The 19,271-nt window shown below is 40.0% G+C and overlaps 1 protein-coding gene across 1 annotated transcript in view; it reads right to left on the minus strand.

Annotated features, from left to right (window-relative positions):
• Window positions 1-19,271, minus strand: part of SNX30 (sorting nexin family member 30) — a 104,585-nt gene that overhangs the window by 37,288 nt on the left and 48,026 nt on the right. The window contains exon 3 of the mRNA XM_007449761.1: window positions 11,343-11,453. Within this exon, the coding sequence (XP_007449823.1) occupies window positions 11,343-11,453 (111 nt within the window). The remainder of the gene's footprint in view (window positions 1-11,342; window positions 11,454-19,271) is intronic.

The following is a 19,271-nucleotide window of genomic DNA, read 5'->3' on the forward strand; positions in this document are numbered from 1 at the left end:
TTTTGGTTATATATTAAAAGAACATTTATATTTAAAAAAGGGCAAACGACCCAGTAGACATTTCTCCAAAGAAGATGTACAAATGGCCAAAATGCACATGAAAAGATGCTCGACATCATTAGTCATTAGGGAAATACAAACCAAAACCACAGTGAGATAATCATTAGAGAAATGCAAATCAAAACCACAATGAGGGCTTCCCTGGCGGCGCAGGGGTTGAGAGTCCGCCTGCCGATGCAGGGGACATGGGTTCGTGCCCTGGTCCAGGAAGATCCCACATGCTGTGGAGCGGCTAGGCCCGTGAGCCATGGCCGCTAAGCCTGCGCGTCCGGAGCCTGTGCTCCACAACGGGAGAGGTCACAACAGTGAGAGGCCCGCGTACCACAAAAAAACAAACAAAAAACTACAGTGAGGTATCACCTCACACCAGTCAGAATGGCCATCATCAAAAAACCTACAAACAATAAATGCTGGAGAGGGTGTGGAGAAAAGGGAACCCTCTTGCACTGTTGGTGGGAATGTAAATTGATACAGCCACTATGGAGAACAGTATGGAGGTTTCTTAAAAAACTAAAAATAGAACTGCCATATGACCCAGGAATCCCACTATTGGGCATATATCCTGAGAAAACCATAATTAAAAGAGACATGTACCACAATGTTCACTGCAGCTCTATTTACAGTAGCCAGGACATGGAAGCAACCTAAGTGTCCATCGACTGATGAATGGATAAAGAAGATGTGGCACATATATACAATGGAATATTAGCCATAAAAAGAAACGAAACTGAGTTATTGGTAGTGAGGTGGATGGACCTAGAGTCTGTCATACAGAGTGAAGTAAGTCAGAAAGAGAAAAACAAATACCGTATGCTAACACGTATGTATGGAATCTAAAAAAAAAAAAAGGTTCTGAAGAACCTAGGAGCAGGACAGGAATAAAGACACAGACGTAGAGAATGGACTTGAGGACATGGGCGGGGAAGTGTAAGCTGGGACGAAGTGAGAGAGTGGCATGGAGATATATACACTACAAAATGTAAAATAGAGAGCTGGCTGGAAGCAGCCACATAGCACAGGGAGATCATCTCGGTGCTTTGTGACCACCTAGAGGGGTGGGATAGGGAGGGTGGGAGGGAGGGAAACGCAAGAGGGAAGAGATATGGGAACATATGTATATGTATAACTGATTCACTTTGTTATAAAGCAGAAACTAACACACCACTGTAAAGCAATTATACTCCAATAAAGATGTTAAAAAAAAAAAAACAGTGAGATACCACTTCACACCCACTAAGATGACCATAATAGACAGAGACAGAGAAAGACAGGAAAGGAAAGAACAAGTGTTGACGAGGAGATAGAAAAACTGGAACAAGCATTTAAGTCTGCAACCTCCTTAAACTCTGTAATGTGTGAAAACAGATTTTTTTTTCGTTTAAGTTATAGACCCCCAAGCACGCACGCACGCGCACACGCGCGCGCGCGCACACACACACACACACACACACACAAACGCTGAAATAAGATACAGGAACAAGGACTTAGGCAATGTGGAAACCTAAGCACTTAGAGTGAGAAAGCCAAGAAGCAACCCAATTTATAACACAAAAGCTTTCAAATATTTAGGAATTGGCAACACCAGCAACTGCTGGAAAGGAAGCACTTGGGTATGAGAGAATTCAACAGCCTCGACTTGAAGAGCTTTGGAAAGCCCGTATGTTTTAGATCTCAAGAGTAAAGACTCTACTGGGTGCCACCTTTGCCTCCGTGCCTCAAGTGGCTGTAGAGAACAGCCCCCTCCCCAAAGCTAACTACTCCATCTGTGTCCTTGACCCATTAGTTCACTATCATGCACCTGTCATCATCAATTAATTATACCTTCTCTGTTTATTTTCAACATCTCCTCATACAGCTCTGAGTCTAAAAAAACATGGTTGGTTCTCTTTCTACCTGAAGAAAAAAAAAAATCTATCTCTTGACGTTACACCGTCTCCACTCTCCATCCTGTCTCATTCAACCTTTTTGAAAAGAATCACTTACCTTTACTTCCACTCTTCCCCTTGATTTCTCAACCCCCAACCTTTCTTCGCCCCAAAACGAAGGCATCGTTGGTACTGCCTTCAATGCTGCGTTTCTCTGCCCTATCCCTGCTTCATGCAGAAACCACTCTTTTAAAGATGATCAGTGACTTTGTAATTACCAAACCCAGTGGATATTATTATGCCATGAGTCCTGTTGAGCATACTCTCATTTGCCTATGCTGAATAGGACTTAGGAAAAAGGCCTAATGAGCAAATAAGTAGTTAGCTATATGCCTCATTTCATGTATAACCTTCTGAAAAGAGTCATCCATTCTTCAGATTTAGTACACTGAACTTTGTTTAATGAATCAGGGGAGCTTTGCTATTTAAAGGAACCCTGGGGTGAATCCTTCTGCAAACAGAATCTCCTTCTGTAATAAGCATCGTTATTGCCAAATGTACATGGCTTCATAAATTTGCTTCTTCCTATTTCAAGCTTCCTTAAAGCGATATACCTACTCTCTGCCTCACCCTTATAATTACCTTCTGGGTTGTTTATGCATAGGAATCTGGACTGCTGGTAAAATCAAGGGCATCTACACTCTGTAAATGAAATAATACAAGTGAAGCAAGAGCTCAACACAGCTCCCAGCACATGGTAGATATCGAATGAATGCCAACTATTTGTATTAATTGGTAAATACTGAGAACAGAAACCAAAAAAGGGAAGTGGACTAAACATAAAACTTCCACATGTTTTAAGCCAAAAAAAAATTTTTTTTAATCACCTGGGATACCATTCTGAACACATCAGGGTGCTATAAAAGAAAAAAAAAACAGGATAATCACAAGTGTTGGCAAGTATATAGAGAGATCGGAATGCTCATACCTTGCTGGCGGGGATGTGAAATGGCACAGTCACTGGGGAAAACAGTCTGGCAGTTCCTCGAAAACTTAAACATAGAATTACCATGTGATCCAGCAATTAATTCCATCCCCTGGTATACAGCCAAAATAATTGAAAGCAAGTTTTCACACAAAAACTTGTACAACAGATGTTCCAACGACATTATTCATAATATTTGGGCTGGGGAAAAGAGGGGATGGGAAGTGATTACTTAATGGGTATGAGGTTTCTTTTGGGGGTGATGAAAATGTCCTGAAATTAGATGGTGGTGACTGCAAAACATTGTGAATATAATAAAAGCCACTGACTTATACACTTTGGTGAACTTTATGTTATGTGAATTTTATCTCAATTAAAAAAAAATGCAAGGATGGAAGCGATGTCAGAGAGGAGAGAAGATGCAATGCTGCTGGCTTTGAAGAAAGAGGAAGAGGCCTGAGCCAAGGAATGCAGGCGGCCTCTAGAGACTGGAAAGGGAAGGAACAAATTCTCCCCTAGAGCCTTCAGAAGGGACACAGCCCTGCCTACCCGCCCCCCTTTTTTCTTTAACATCTTTATTGGAGTATAATTGCTTTACAATGGTGTGTTAGTTTCTGCTTTATAACAAAGTGAATCAGCCATACATATACATATATCCCCATATCGCCTCCCTCTTGCATCTCCCTCCCACCTTCCCAATCCCACCACTCTAGGTGGTCACAAAGCACCGAGCTGATCTCCCTGTGCTATGCAGCTGCTTCCCACTAGCTATCTATTTTACGTTTGGTAGTGTATATATGCCCATGTCACTCTCTCACTTTGTCACAGCTTACCCTTCCCCCTCCCCATATCCTCAAGTCCATTCTCTAGTAAGTCTGTATCTTTATTCCCGTCTTGCCCCTAGGTTCTTCATGACCCTTTTTTTTTTTCTTTTCTTAGATTCCATATATATGTGTTAGCATACGGTATTTGTTTTTCTCTTTCTGACTTACTTCACTCTGTATGACAGACTCTAGGCCCATCCACCTCATTACAAATAACTCAATTTCGTTTCTTTTTATGGCTGAGTAATATTCCATTGTATATATGTGCCACATCTTCTTTAGCCATTCATTGGTCGATGGACACTTACCTCACTACCCCTCTACCTCACTACAGCTCATATTAAGCTGCATGAGTTTCTTGTAAATTTTGGAGATTAATCCTTTATCAGTTGCTTCATTTGCCAATATTTTCTCCCGTTCTGAGGGTTGTCTTTTTGTCTTGTATATGGTTTCCTTTGCTGTGCAAAAGCTTTTAAGTTTCATTAGGTCCCATTTGTTTATTTTTGTTTTTATTTCCACTTCTCTAGGTGGGTCAAAAAGGATCTTGCTGTGATTTATGTCAAAGAGTGTTCTGCCTATGTTTTCCTCTAAGAGTTTTACAGTGTCTGGCCTTACATGTAGGTCTTTAATCCATTTTGAGTTTATTTTTGTGTATGGTGTTAGGGAGTGTTCTAATTTCATTCTTTTACATGTAGCTGTCCAGTTTTCCCAGCACCACTTACTGAAGAGGCTGTCTTTTCTCCATTGTATATTCTTGCCTCCTTTATCAAAGATAAGGTGACCATATGTGCATGGGTTTATCTCTGGGCTTTCTATCCTGTTCCATTGACACCTTGATATTAATCCAATGAGACTGATTTTGGACTTCTGACTTCCAGAACTACAAGATAAAAAATTTTTGTTGTTTACGTCACTTTAAAAAAAAAAAATCACCTGGTGTGAGGATGAGGGAGTGGGTAAGGACAGAGATGAAACAAGATTGGTCATGAGCTGATAAGTGCTGAAACTAGGTGATGAGAACACAAGGGTTCATTGCACTGAATCTCTCTGCTTTGGTATGCTTGATATTTTCCATAATGAAAAAGTTTTTTTTTAAACTATATATGCATATATATGTTGGAACCTTCAAAAAGTCCTATCTGCAAAGCATTACAATAACCCATTAAATATTTCAAGGTTTAACCTTAAAATATTTACATTTTATAGCACTTGATACTTTGGTATAGCACTTTCACATATATCATATTTTATATTAGTTTATAAGAAAGTATTTTATAATCTATGAAACAAAAGTATAGTAGACTGTCCCAGAAAAGCTACTATTTCTGAGTGGGAAATCTGGACAAAGATTTCACTTGCTCAGTCTTGATATGTCCCGTTTCCTCTTGTCAGCTTTTAAATTGCTTCTTCTATGCAATTCAACAAATATTTACTGCATACCCACTTCATGACAGAAAACTATTTTTCCTATTTATATCAAACTAACAGAAAATATTGCTCCTAATCAAAAATAAGTAACAAATAAATTAAAGAGCATCAAGGTTAAAAGGAAATCTTGCCATCTGCAACGACATGGTAGACTTGGAGGGTATTATGCTAAGCTAAATAAGTCATACAGAGAAAGACAAATACTGTTATGATATCACTTTTACCAGGGGGAGAGGAAAGAGGTGAGAGGCAATGCAGGGGTAGGTGATTAAGAGGTACAAGCTATTACGTATAAAATAAGCTACAGGGATATACTGTACAATACAGAGAACATAGCCAATATTCTATAATAACTATAAGTGGAGTGTAACCTTTAAAAATTGTGATCACTACATTGTACACCTGTAATTTACATAATATTGTACGTTAAATATACTTCAATAAAATTATAGGGACAAAGCTTTTTTTTTTTTTTTTTAAAGAACAGTCACAAAGCCTGATTTAATTCAGGTACTGGAAAGTTCAACTAATGATTCACTATTTATTAACTTATCTACTTGGTAAGCTAAAAGCATATATATTTAACAGTACAAAAACAAGGAGCCAACTAGAAAGTGAAGTTAGACTTCTTACTGATTATTTCATATTAAGAAAAACAAATGCTGCATTACAAATTTCTTCCTATTAATTCCCATGAGTTTACCACTACCCAAAACAAAACTGGGTCCATAATAAATACAAATGCATCCTTCCAGCAAAGCTCCCTTCATAAAAATTGAAGCAAACATTAAATTTCTAAGTGAAATTTAAAACTAAAGACTTTAATAAATGTATTTGCTTCATCTTCAAAATGTGCATCCATCGAGTTATGAAATCTCTCTGCAGTGTAATTATTTGTGCCCCAGTAAATGAAGCAGTGTTAAAACCAACTTCTGAGACAAAAAATAAATTAAAAAGCAAAAACCACGTCACAATGAAGACTCTCTGGTGGCTCCAACTATTAGATTACAAAGAAAAACAAAGTGAATTGCCATTACGAGATGACAAACATAACACATCCAGCACAGTTCTAGTTTTAGGTTGGCATTTGAAGAACATATGATTATTTCTTTCTGCTTTTAAAATTCCAGAAAAACAAAGCAATATAAAAATAGAAAAATCTGTTGCAGCACCAGAAAATATAAAGGTACTGTTAACAGGACAGAATTTGTTAAAGACACAAAGCAGAAAAGATTGGATTGAGAGAAAAATCAATCAGCATCAACCATCTTGTGACACTACTCAGGCAAAGGAACAGTCGGCTAAGGAAGTAAGGGGTTGGATTTCCCCAGTAGAGCCCCAGAAGCTGCCAAGTTCAGAGCCATAGGGGCTGGAAACAGGGCAGGTCTCAGGACAGCCAATGTGGAGAGGCAAATGAAAGAACTTGGGGCCTCCCCAGAACCACAGTCTGGCTGGCTGTTCACCTACAATTTCACATGGCTCCAGGGAAGCTCAAAAAAAGTGGGAACTTTATCTCCATGCTCATAACGTAAGCAATAGACTCTGAAAGCTTAGGAATTCTCACATATTTTTAACCATAGCTAACTAAAATTGGCAGAAAGAAAAACCCACAAAAAACCCCCAAGAACCCACCACCACCTGCCATTTTCCAACTGATTCAAAAGATTCTAGAATTCACTGGAAAAACAAAACGTGCAAATAGCCAGAAAATCTCAGAAAACAAAGACTACTGTGGGCATAGATGGGGACCTATCCAACCAGATGATGAAACATTCTGTAAACTTATAATAATTCAGCAGTGTAGCAGGGACACCACACGAAAGAGAAGAGAGATTGATGAACCAAAATGTTCAGAAATAGCCCAAAAGTGTACAAATCTGATGCATGACATAGTCTAATACACAAACTATTACACTGGTGACTGATTACTCCTAAATGGTTCTGGAACAACCCACCATCTGAAAAAAATAAGATCCTCCCATCTCACATCAGAAAAAATTCTGGATTTAAATATAAAACATGAGGACATAAAAGTAATACAAGATATTACAGAACATTTTTTTTTTAACATCCTAGGTTAGAAACAAGCTTCAAAGCCAGAAACTGTAAGGGAAAAACTAACTTGGCTGGGAGGGAAGGGATGTTATCTTTTATGGAGTCAAGTTGAAGACAAACAACAACTAGAGAAAAAAATAGATATTCTCAACTGGATTAATTTCCTTCGCAGATATGGAGTGTTTACAAACCACTAAGAAAAAAAATAGAAAAATAAAGAGGCAATTCATTAAAGAAATGCCAACATTCAATAAAGTCATAAGAAGACATGTAGCTTCACTGGTTAAAGAAATGAAAACTAACTGTATAAAAACAAACTCAAAACGGATTAAAGACCTACATTTTCTAAAAGCTAAAATCATAAAAATTTTAGAAGGGACTTCCCTGGTGGCGCAGTGGTTAAGAATCTGCCTGCCAATGCAGGAGACACGGGTTTGAGCCCTGGTCCAGGAAGATCCCACATGCCGCAGAGCAACTAAGCCTGTGTGCCACAACTACTGAGCCCGTGAGCCACAACTACTGAGCCCATGAGCCACAACTACTGGACACGCGTGCTTAGGGCCCATGCTCCACAACAAAGAGAAGTCACCACAATGAGAAGCCCACGCACCACAATGAAGAGTAGCCCCCGCTCGCCACAACTAGAGAAAAACCCGTGCGCAGCAACGAAGACCCAACGCAGACAAAAATAAATAAATTATTTTAAAAAACATTTTTAGAAGACAACATAGGTGTAAATCTTTATGACCTAGGAATAAGCCATGGTTTCTTAGCTAAAACACCAAAAGCACAAGCAAACAAAGAAAACATAGGTAAAGTGGACTTCATCAAGATTTTAAAACTTGGTACTCCACAGGACACCATCAAGAAAATAAAGAGACAACCCATTAAATGGGAGAAAATTTTTGCAAATCATATATCTGAGAAGAGATTAGTATCTAGATTATATAAAGAACCATTTTAACTCAACAATAAAAAGACACAACCCAATTTTAAAATGGGCAAAGGATCTGAACAGATATTTCTCCAAGGAAGATAATAAAGGTACACTTAAAAAAAAATTCAACATCATTAGCTGTCAGGGAACTGCAAATCAAAACCACAAAGAGATACCATTTCATACTCACTAGGGTGGCTATTATCAAAAAGAAAGATAATAACGGGTGTTGATGCAGACGTGGAGAAAATGGAACCCTCATACACAGCTGGTGCGTATGTAAAATGATGCAGCCACTTTGGAAAACAGTCCGGCAGTTCCTCAAAAGGTTAAACATAGAGTTATACATGATTCAGCAATTATATTCCTAGGTATACGCCCAAGAAAAATGAAAACATATGTCCACACAAAAACTTGCACACGGATGTTCATAGCAGCATTACTCATAACAGCCCAAAAGTGGAAACAACCCAAATGTCCATCAAAGGTGAATGGACAGACAAAATATGATATATCCATAGAATGGAATGTTACTTGACAATAAAAACAAAGCACTGACACGTGCTACGACATGAATGAACCCTGAAAACATTATGCTACAAAAAAAAACCCAGTCACAAAAGGCCACTGTGTATGAGTCTACTTACATGAAATGTCCAGAATAGGCACATCTATAGAGACATGTAGAGTAGTGGTTGCCAGGCAATGGGGAAGATAGAGGATTTGGAAGCAACAGGCAAGAAGTAAGAGGTTTCTTTTGGGGGTGATGAAAAGGTTCTAAAACTGATTGTGCTGATGGTTACACAGCTCTATGAATATACCAAAAGCCCCTGACTTGTACATTTCACATGGGTGAATTGTATGGTATACTGAATTATACCTCAATAAAGCTTTTTAAAAAAAAAAGAAATGAAAATTTAAACAATAATTATCTTATATGTTTACTGGGTCTCCATCTGATAGTTAACTCCCCTGGGCAGGAGTCCCTTGTCTATCTTATTACCCTTCACCTTCCCAAGGGCAGTAAAAAGGCCTAGTAAAAGGACCAAAGTCGATTATTAATAACAGACATCTCCCAGCAAAGCTGCTGTAAGATGAATTTCTTTGGGGGGGAAAAAAAGAATTTGTTTGCAGTCTGACTTTCATGTTTAAGTCAGAGATGCTCTCCTACATTAAATCTCTCTCCACCGTAGATATGCACTAAAAATTTATGAAGAAATTTAATTCTCTAGATGCTTCTACTCACTGCTTTTACCCAGACCATAGGAAACCAGACTTAAAGATACTCTGGATCCACCATGGGCATTCTGGAGACTTCCATTCTCTCAGTTCTGGCTTCAGTGTCTACGCATGAGTCTACTATGTTTCACCAGCAGGTGTCGCTGTCTAACCTTTGGTCTTTAAGTACCGAACTTCATACACTCCTAGTTGCCAGCAAGTGCTGCATAATTCCCCTTATGCATAGTGTGGGCTACACATAAAGAGCAACTTCCTTCCAGTACAGTACGGAGAGGGAGAGAAAAAAGAGTAACTGTACAGCGGAAAAACCTGATAAGCACTATCTCAAGTCAGGTAATCAAGGTTAATATCAACAGTGATAAAATACTGTCAATGATAGTATATACCCCTTATATGATGTAATGAGAATGGTACTTTACCCCTGTGCTTTTCCTCCTCAAAACACATCACCCCAGGCTAACTATGAGAAAAACATCAGACAAATCTCAACGAAGGGACATTCTACAAAATGCCTGCCTGGTACTCCTCAAAACTGTCAAGGTCATCAAAAACAAAGAAAGCCTGAGAAACTCACAATCAAGAGGAGCCTGGGACCAAGGAGACATGACAACTAAATGTAATGTGTTACCCTGGATAGGATCCTGGAACAGGAAAAGGGCATTAGGCAAAAAACAAGGCAATCTGAATAAAGGACTTTTAGTCAATAATAATGTATCATTACTGGTTCACTATTTGTGACAAATGCACCACACTAATAAGCAAAACTGGGTGTGGGGTCTATGAGAATTTGCTGTACTATCTTTGCAATAATTCTGTAAATCTAATACTGTTCTAAAATAAAAGTCTGTTTTTAAAAATTTCACTAGCTGCCAATTTTGCCAAATTAAGATTTTAAGGAATAGTTCCAACTGTTTAAAACTATAGCTTCTTTTTTGGCATGTTTTCAAGTGATTAGAAGACAGAAAAGCAAAACCTCAGGCCTGGAGAGCAGAGGGAATAGATGGGGTGGGGGGCGGTGGTTTCCCTGAGAAAGAATGGAGCCCCAAGAAAACCCATCATCCCAATCACAGCACGAGCAACGTGGCCACTTCTGCCTTGAAAACTAAGAAAACTGCTAATGCGTTCACAGCATATTCAGCCTTTTGCAACCATGAGGGGAAGACTGGAAGATGCAGTGGTAGCAGGAAAACTGGCAGTGCTAAGCAGTCATCTAGCCAGGGTTTTTACTGAAAGATAAAGCCCTGCTGAAGAGTTTTATGACCCAAATTGCCTGCCCTAAAGCCCCAAAGCCCAAGAAACATCTGAGGTCTAAACAGTTATTTATACTAAAAAAAAAAAAAGTAGAGAAGTACTCAATCCATATGTTGATTTTAAGTAGTCTTTTATATTTGCTCTAGTTTTGTTTTTTAAAATGTGCAGCTAAAATAACAAATAAATCGTATGCTTCTTCAATAAATAGTTAACTGGCTTTTGGTTTGTTTTCTTAAAGGAAAAACTGTGGTTGAGTGGATTGTGTGCCAGATTCCTGCTCTCAGAATTACCCATGTCTAAAGAAAGCCCAGCCAGCTGTAACCTGAGACATCTTTCTCCACCTGGGGGCAGCTATCCAAACCGCAAGAACGGAGTCTAGGAAGGGTGAAACAGACAGTCTTTAAGGAGGCAGCAAATGAGAATCAGGATTCTCCATACCTCGAAAAATTGTTATAATAAAAGTGAAAATCTAACCCAACCCACCCAAGAAACCAGCATACTGTATATAGCGAATCAGAAATCAAAACCCAGAAGGTGAACTGTATTATACAGCATCCATAAAATGTACATTTGATGGGTGACTCTGGTATGAAATGTAAGGTAGAGTTCATCCAAAGTTTAAAGGGTGAGAGCTGAGTGAACACCGTCAGAAAAGAGAATGCAGGAAAAGTAACAAGCTGTACTGACTTAGTACCTACGGGAATGAGATGAGTGGGCTGGGATTCTTCCAGTTTGTTCCTCAACCAGTCAAAATCCTGGTATCTTCGACGAACAGAATATTCTGGCAGGTCAAACTCCACCCGAGTACTCTGCAAATGAGGACAGTGGAACAAAATCAGGGTAAGGGAAGAGTAGCATACCTTGGCAGAATGGAAGGAAAAAAGCTCTCTTTGAATAACCTGGGCAAGAACACACTTTTCTTCCACCAAACGCACCAGCCAAATGGCAGGGCTTACCAACACGGAATGACAAGTCCGGGCCACGGGGTCCAGTTAAAAATTTCAAGGATCTAGAATGAAAATGTTGAGGTTTCATTTCCCCCTATCTCAGGAAATGGAACTATCCCTCAGAATTGTGCTTGGAAACATTTGATTCATTTCCTCCAAGTTTAACTCTGAGAATTTCTTTTAGCAGAATAATTCCACTGAGGATATTGCTACTGAATCCAAATCTGTGAATCTGTTAAAAAAAAAAAAAGTCTCCACCTTCTGCTAAATACGCTGACAAGTTTTGCCAAAGGCAGAGGGGAAACAAACAAAAAGTAGAGATAACAGATCACCTGCTCATTTAGGAACCAGACTAGGTGAAAACAGAAAAGGTTTTGCCCACTCTTCCATATTCTGCCAGGACCATAAGCTTGAAACTACATTGTATTTTAGATGATTTTTTAAATCTAGAAGGAAATAATTGTAAAATATCATTGTATTGCAAAAAAAAAAAAATTCCCTGAATTTAAGTTTTCTGAAATGTGATTGCAACACTTTGATAACAAAAACAAATATTAAATAAAATTAATTTATACCAAAGCAGGATTTTTATACATTAATTTGCCCAAACCGAAATTATGTCTCAGATAAGCCATTTTTCCCTGTGAGGGTACCGACTATATGATGGTCACAGTTCTCAGAGGTTAAAGCACAAGATAAAAATGGTTCAAACTACATTTTAGAAATTTACTGAAATCTTTCAAGCCAAAAGTCTGTTTAAATCCATGGAGCCAGGAAAATCTTAAAAACACATGAACAAGGGACTTCCCTGGTGGTGCAGTGGTTAAGAATCTGCCTGCCAATGCAGGGGACACGAGTTCAATCCCTAGTGCAGGAAGATCCCACATGCCGCGAAGCAACTAAGCCCGTGTGCCACAACTGCTGAGCCTGTGCTCTAGAGCCCATGTGACACAACTACTGAAGCCCACGTGCCACAACTACTGAAGCCCTCATGCCTAGAGCCTGTGCTCTGCAACAAAAGAAGCCACGGCAACGAGAAGCCCGTGCACCACATGAAGAGTCGCCCCCACTCGCCACAACTAGAGAAAAACCCGTGCGCAGCAACGAAGACCCAATGCAGCCAAAAAATTAATTTTTTAAAAGGACAGTAACTTAAAAAACAAAAAAACATATGAACAAAGTCATCCATCAAAGCAGCAGCCAGTGAACAGCTTTGGCATCATAAATTATGATTTCATCCTTCCCAGAAGCCAGGCTCACGGTCTGAGCAAAATTGTGAAGTGAAAGGACTCAGTCTTGGACTAAACCCCAACTAACTCTTTCTGCCTCTTCTCCCCTTTTCAAAGTTTTACACACCGGCATACGCCCATGAAACACAACCTTCCCGTATGAGGCAGGGGTAGGGGTGGGAAGACATGGGGAAATTTGTTTAATTTAGGCATTTGTGATTTATTAGAAGACTCCCCAAAGGAATTAGCATTTTAGAACGAGAGAAACAGAGACAGAGAGAGGGAAAAAAATAAATAGAATAGTTAAATCCAAATCACTACTGATGAATCTTTAGGCATGAGGGTGACAGAAATATTGGCAGCAGTAGCCTGGCACTCCTCCTGAGGCAGGGGCATGAGCAGTCCTAGCATCCCTGAGATGCCACCAAGCCTCCCGGAGCCTCAGTTTCCTCAACAGTAAGGAGGCAGTTTGGAAGGGGCATTCTTTAAGACTGCAGGGAGTCCCCCAGCAGATTCTGTCTGGGGACTTGTCGATGATTATGGGCTCAGGAAAGGTTGATTTTGAAGGGTGACAAATGAATGCAACTCATTTTCATTGTAAACAGAATAGAGGGCTCTACTTTCCGTCCTCTTCTGTCACATCATATCCACTGGCTGTTCCTCTTTATTATGGCTTGCAAAACCACTTCATTAAATTATAGTCTATGTAACATTTCTACTCTTTGCAATCAATCTTTGGTAACTACAAAAAGCAGTTATGTATGATAAAACACAAGCTTTGTTTCTGCTGTAACCAATTTCACTTTCGAGCAACTGCTTTTTTTTTTTTCCTTCTATTTATTTAGGTTCGACACACTTATTTTAAAACTTCAGGAAAATTAAAGAAATAAAAAATAAAAGATCAGCCATAATCTCTCTAAATGGAGATAAATGCAATTAATATTATGGTCTACATCTTTCCATGTTTTTTCTATGCACAGTCACTCATATTTTCCTATGTCTCTTTAATATATCTTGGACATCCTTCTGTGTCAGGAAGTTCAGATCTACATAATCATCTTTAACACACATGGAAATACCATAATTAAACCAAACCCCCACTTAGGTTGTTACCAATTTTTCAATCAATAAACCATACTACGGTAAACATCACTGATAATTCTCTTGAAATTATGAAAGAATATACATGAAAGAGTATACGTATCTTTAATCGACAAATTGTTTCCAGTTATAGACTGATTTATATTCTTAGCATATAGTCTCAATACTGGTTATCTTTGATGGAAGTATAACTGAAAAATAACATATCATCTTTGTTTTACTTTTGTTTCTTTAATGACTGTCGTGGTTGAACATCCTTTCAAGTGTTTGTTGGCTGTATAATTTTCTTCTTTTGTGAGAAGTCTTTTTTTATATTTGTGAGTCTAGTCTTTTCCATTTGTGAAAGCTCTTTATAGCGATTTAGCTATCATAATTGCCAAATGGCTTTTATTATACAGAATTTTAAAATTGTTATATAGTCAAATTCATCCATTTTTTCCCTTTATGGTTGCTACTTTTAGTGTCATTGATAAGAAGTCTGTCTTCATTGCAAGCTTTTGAAAATATTCACCTGAATTACCTCCTTTATTTATGGCATACATGTACACATATATATAAAATTGCTGCTATGCTACTTCTAAGAATCTATCATTAGAAAATAATTTTTAAACTGTGGCAAAGATACCTGTATAATGATGTTCACTGCAATATTATTTAAAATAACAAATTCAAAGCAACCTAAATGTCCAACAATAAAAAAGTCAGGGAAATTACGGTATATTTATTCTATGGTTATCAATAATCATGTCTGTAAAACATGTTTAATGACAAAAATGCTACAGTAATAGTTTTGTTTTTTTTTTTCTTTTAGCGGTAGGCGGGCCTCTCACTGTTGTGGCCTCTCCCGTTGCGGAGCACAGGCTCCGGACGCGCAGGCTCAGCGACCATGGCTCACGGGCCCAGCCGCTCCGCGGCACGTGGGATCTTCCCGGACCGGGGCACTAACCCGCGTCCCCTGCATCGGCAGGCGGACTCTCAACCACTGCACCACCAGGGAAGCCCCCCAGTAATAGTTTTAAGAAAAAACAGCGGATACAAAATTAATTGTACGTATTTTATGATTTCATTGGTGTTGAAATTTTCGACATAAAAAGTTAGAAGAAAAATCTAGGACTTATGATGACAACTTTACATTCAACTTTATTTCCAAACTTTCTAACATTCTTATACAATACTTATAGTCACACACAAAATAACTCATTTTTTAAAACAGCTCCTTTAAGGACAGGGGATTTAATAAATCAGTAAAATTTGTTTAATGCTTTGGAAAGCAATAACATAAAACAAAAAATCATGAAAGAGAAGGATGCTCACACTCTCTGACCTGATAATTATTTTACTTATTTTTACCACCACTTGTTCTAGAAAAGATAGAGTGATATGTGGAATATGATCAAATGACATAAATTAGAAGTAGGTGAGCAAGATAAAGAAAAACAAGGACAGAGAGAAAAAGTAGAGCTGGGAACGAGGCTAGCAAAACACACTCACCTTGGAATTCTGCACACTTGTTAAAATTGGGCCACAGACATTACTGTGAATTTCTGGAAAGAAATCTAGTCCGTTATAGGACATACAGTGCTCATAAAATATGCAGGCTAATAAAACCCCAATTATGAGTCTGTAGTAAAATTTTCCTCTGTGAAATTCAGGGTCTGACTTAGAAAGAAAAATAAAGTACTAATACGTGTTTATCTCTATTTTCTAGTATCTGTGGTAAACAATAAAAAAGAAAGTGCACATCCACAATTCCATAATCAGAGGCAACCACTTTACCGTTTTGTTCTGTGTCCTTCCTTACTGTGTTCCATACTCTAGAATGCCCCACAAAGATCATAAGGTCATTCGTACACACCTAAAGTCAGATCTACAAATAGGTAACCGAGCACAAGAGTTGTAATGAAGAATATTCATTCTCACCATTGCACCCTGTGAATATCTCCTTGGTCATCTCTAGGCATCGCTGCCAAATTTTGTTAAGTTTAATACTTTGGAAGACCCAGCACGGAGCCACAGTAAAATCAATCACCCAGGAGCACATCCAGTCCTCTAGGCCTCACCGTCCCACAAAAGAACTCCTCTTTATTCCCTAGGAGCTGATGGGCCCAGTGACTATGGCCTGGAGCCTTTCCCAAGAATTTTCAGTCAACTGAAAAGTTGATTTTACAGTCAACTCACTCTAGAGAGGCTTTGTCTCTGTCAGAAATGCCATCCGTCCAGGCCACAGCTGGATCCTAACAAGTCTGAGTAACCCCCTCCCCGCAAAAAAGAACCTCTTCCCTTATCAAATATTAGCCAGCTAATCCCATTCTGTTTCATAGCCCTGTAGCTCTAAGAGCACCTGAGAACGATGCTGAAAAGTTTTCTGGCCTCCTTCTTCTGAAACGAGCTTCCATTTACTTCCTCCTCCTCAGATCTTCCCACCCAGCTCTCTGGAACACCCGTCCCGTAAGTAATAAAGTCCTGTAGTTCCTCAACGTGCTCAAATTCTGAAAGCTGGCTCTCCCCTGAGAATACAGCCCCCTTGCTGTCCCATCAAGTGGAAAGCTGCTGGTGTCCTTACATTTCACAAACCTCTAAGACCAAGACCAAGAGTTGCTGTTGAGGGCTTCCCTGGTGGCGCAGTGGTTGAGAGTCCGCCTACCGATGCAGGGGACATGGGTTCGTGCCCCGGTTCGGGAGGACCCCACATGCTGCGGAGGGGCTGGGCCCGTGAGCCATGGCCGCTGAGCCTGCGCGTCCGGAGCCTGTGCTCCGCAACGAGAGAGGCCACAGCAGTGAGAGGCCCGCATACCGCAAAAAAAAAAAAAAAAAGAGTTGCTGTTGACATCCTGCTCCCTCCACACCACTCCTCCCACCCCCGGAAAATCCTTTCGAGGCTCATGCCATCAGGTTATAGACACCTCTACCTCTCCTCACACCTGTCATCTGCTGACACCTCTGGCCTTTCTCCTGATTCCCCTGAGAGCACCTTGTTCTCGGGCTTCATAATCTGGGTGCCCTCAAGACGCAGGTGGTTCCCACACACAACACCCACCTCTAAGCCAACTACACCTCACTCCACTGCCACGGCCTCTCCACAGACTTTGTCATCACACAGAAATTCAGACATCTCCCTCTCTAACTGGCACCTCCTATATTTCAGACTCTTCCATCTCCCAGCACCCCTGGTTTTTCAGCCTCAGGACCTACAGTTCTTGACAATCCGTCCACTCCTGTCTTTACTTTCTTCCTTACTCAGCATCAATTCCACCAACCATCATTTCAGCATCTTACATGCCCACATCCTAAATGCCCCTTCCACACTGTCATTCATACAACTCTGGCAAAAATGCAACCACCTACTGCTTGCTTTTCTAGACTTAGGCACAGTCTGGAAGAAATACAAAATCAGCGGAACATGCTGACTGAAGCAATAAATTCTGCAACTGGACGCTCAACACTGTCAAGCAATCTCTTGATGTTTCCTTAGTCAACTCTCTTCCCCATTTCCCCCATAATTCCTTAGTCGGCTCTCCGTGGGTCAACGCGAAGCCTGTGGAAGTTTTGAAAGCTTCCAAGCCCCACTTCAAAACCTCCCCCTTCACTCTTCACGAAGACCTCATCATCTATTCATAGAGAAAACTGCAGATATAAGCAACAAACCCCTCAACTTCCTGCCACAAAACAAAAACAAAAACAAACCACTTCCCTTCTTCTTCCAGAAACAACGGAAAAAGTATGCTTCCCCCATGAGAGGCCGCTCCCTCCCTCCACTTCTGCCGGGGACACTCTCCGTCCACCTCCTCAGAGGCTTCCATCCTACTCTCCAACCTTCAACCCACAGTCTCCTTCTCCACCAACAATGGCCACGTGGCACTTAAACAAGTCTCTTTCACCCTTAAAAAACAAACAAAATGCCTCTTCCCCTCAAAGCCACATCCCCACCTCCAGCTACTGTTCTCTCGCTCACTTTCACTGCCAAACTACCAACACTCACCACGTCTTTTCCTTCTTACTTCCCACTCATCCTAACCCACTACACACTGCTGTACCACCACCCCAATGAAGCTGCTCTCACTGTAGTCATCAATAACCTTCTCATCATTAAATCTAACGTTCACTTTGTAATTCTTACATATAACTTGACCTCAGCAGCATTTAGTCTGCGTTGACCACTGAGACACCTGAAAAGAGGAATTAATTGGGGCATAAGCCTTGGAGATGACTATCTGGCGATGGGATAAAAGACAAGAGGAGGACGGCTTCCAAAGGGAGCTGAAGGCCGCTCTCTGTTTCCCCAACCTCCAGTCTATCTGCACATCATCATCAATTTCAACAGTCAGGCCATGGTAGTAGATGACAGTGCTCGTGGGGGGGATGGGAGGGGCGGTGCGGGTTACTTTCTTGAAAACCATGTCTTCTGAAAGCACAGCACAAGACAGATCTGGGTTCAAGACAGATCTGGGTTCAAGTTTTAACACATATTAGTTGCATGCCTTTGAGCAATTTTCTTAATATCGCTGTGTCTTAGTTTCCTCATTTGCAAAAGTAAGAATACTCCCAGTACCTACTTCACTGAGTGTGAGGATTAACTGAGGATATATTTAAAGCACTTAGCACAAAATAAATGACAGCTCATCCACATGGCGGAGTACTACTGCAGTCTTAGAAACAATGGCATAACCGTGTGCTCACTGGCATTTACTAGCAGAGAAAGACATTTGCATTGTATTAAGTGAACTGGCCGCAAGTAAAATACTCATTTTTGTGAATGGATAGAGACAAATAGTTCAGAGAATTATAAATGATTATTTCTGGCTGGTGAGCTTGTAACTGTTCTTTTATTTTATTGTTTTAGCTTACTTGAGTTTTCTAATTTCTCTATAATGAGCACATATTACTTACATAAAATAAAATTTAAAGGGTCTCTACTGCAAAAAAAAAAAAAAAAGTACAGCATATGGTAAATGCTCAATAATTAGCTATTATTATGATGGTACTTTCTAGACGTCTACAGAGAAAACTGCCAGGATCTGCCAGCCCTGAGAAAGCCTCTCACCACCACTGGAGAGAGAAGACAGCCACGACTTAGACCTCGGTGGGGAACACTTTCCCCGTGTTGGCTCTCAGCCCTAGGCTCATTTTAGCTCAGGCAAAAGCAGCTCTGTACTTTGTCCAGCTTTTGTCATCAGGAATCTGAATCAGGCCTGGGAGTCAAAGCTCAAAGTCATAAAGTAAGTATTTGTACAACCTCGTCCTCTGACCATTAACTTTGCTTGAGAAGCTCAGCAGGAGTGGGGTCCTGGGACAAGATCAGGAGTTTGGGACCCTGTGTTCCCGTCTGTCCTCTCTCTCATCCCCACGCATC

The sequence above is a fragment of the Lipotes vexillifer genome, unplaced genomic scaffold (genome assembly GCF_000442215.2).
Source record: "Lipotes vexillifer unplaced genomic scaffold, Lipotes_vexillifer_v1.1 scaffold230, whole genome shotgun sequence".
NCBI lineage: Eukaryota > Metazoa > Chordata > Mammalia > Artiodactyla > Lipotidae > Lipotes > Lipotes vexillifer.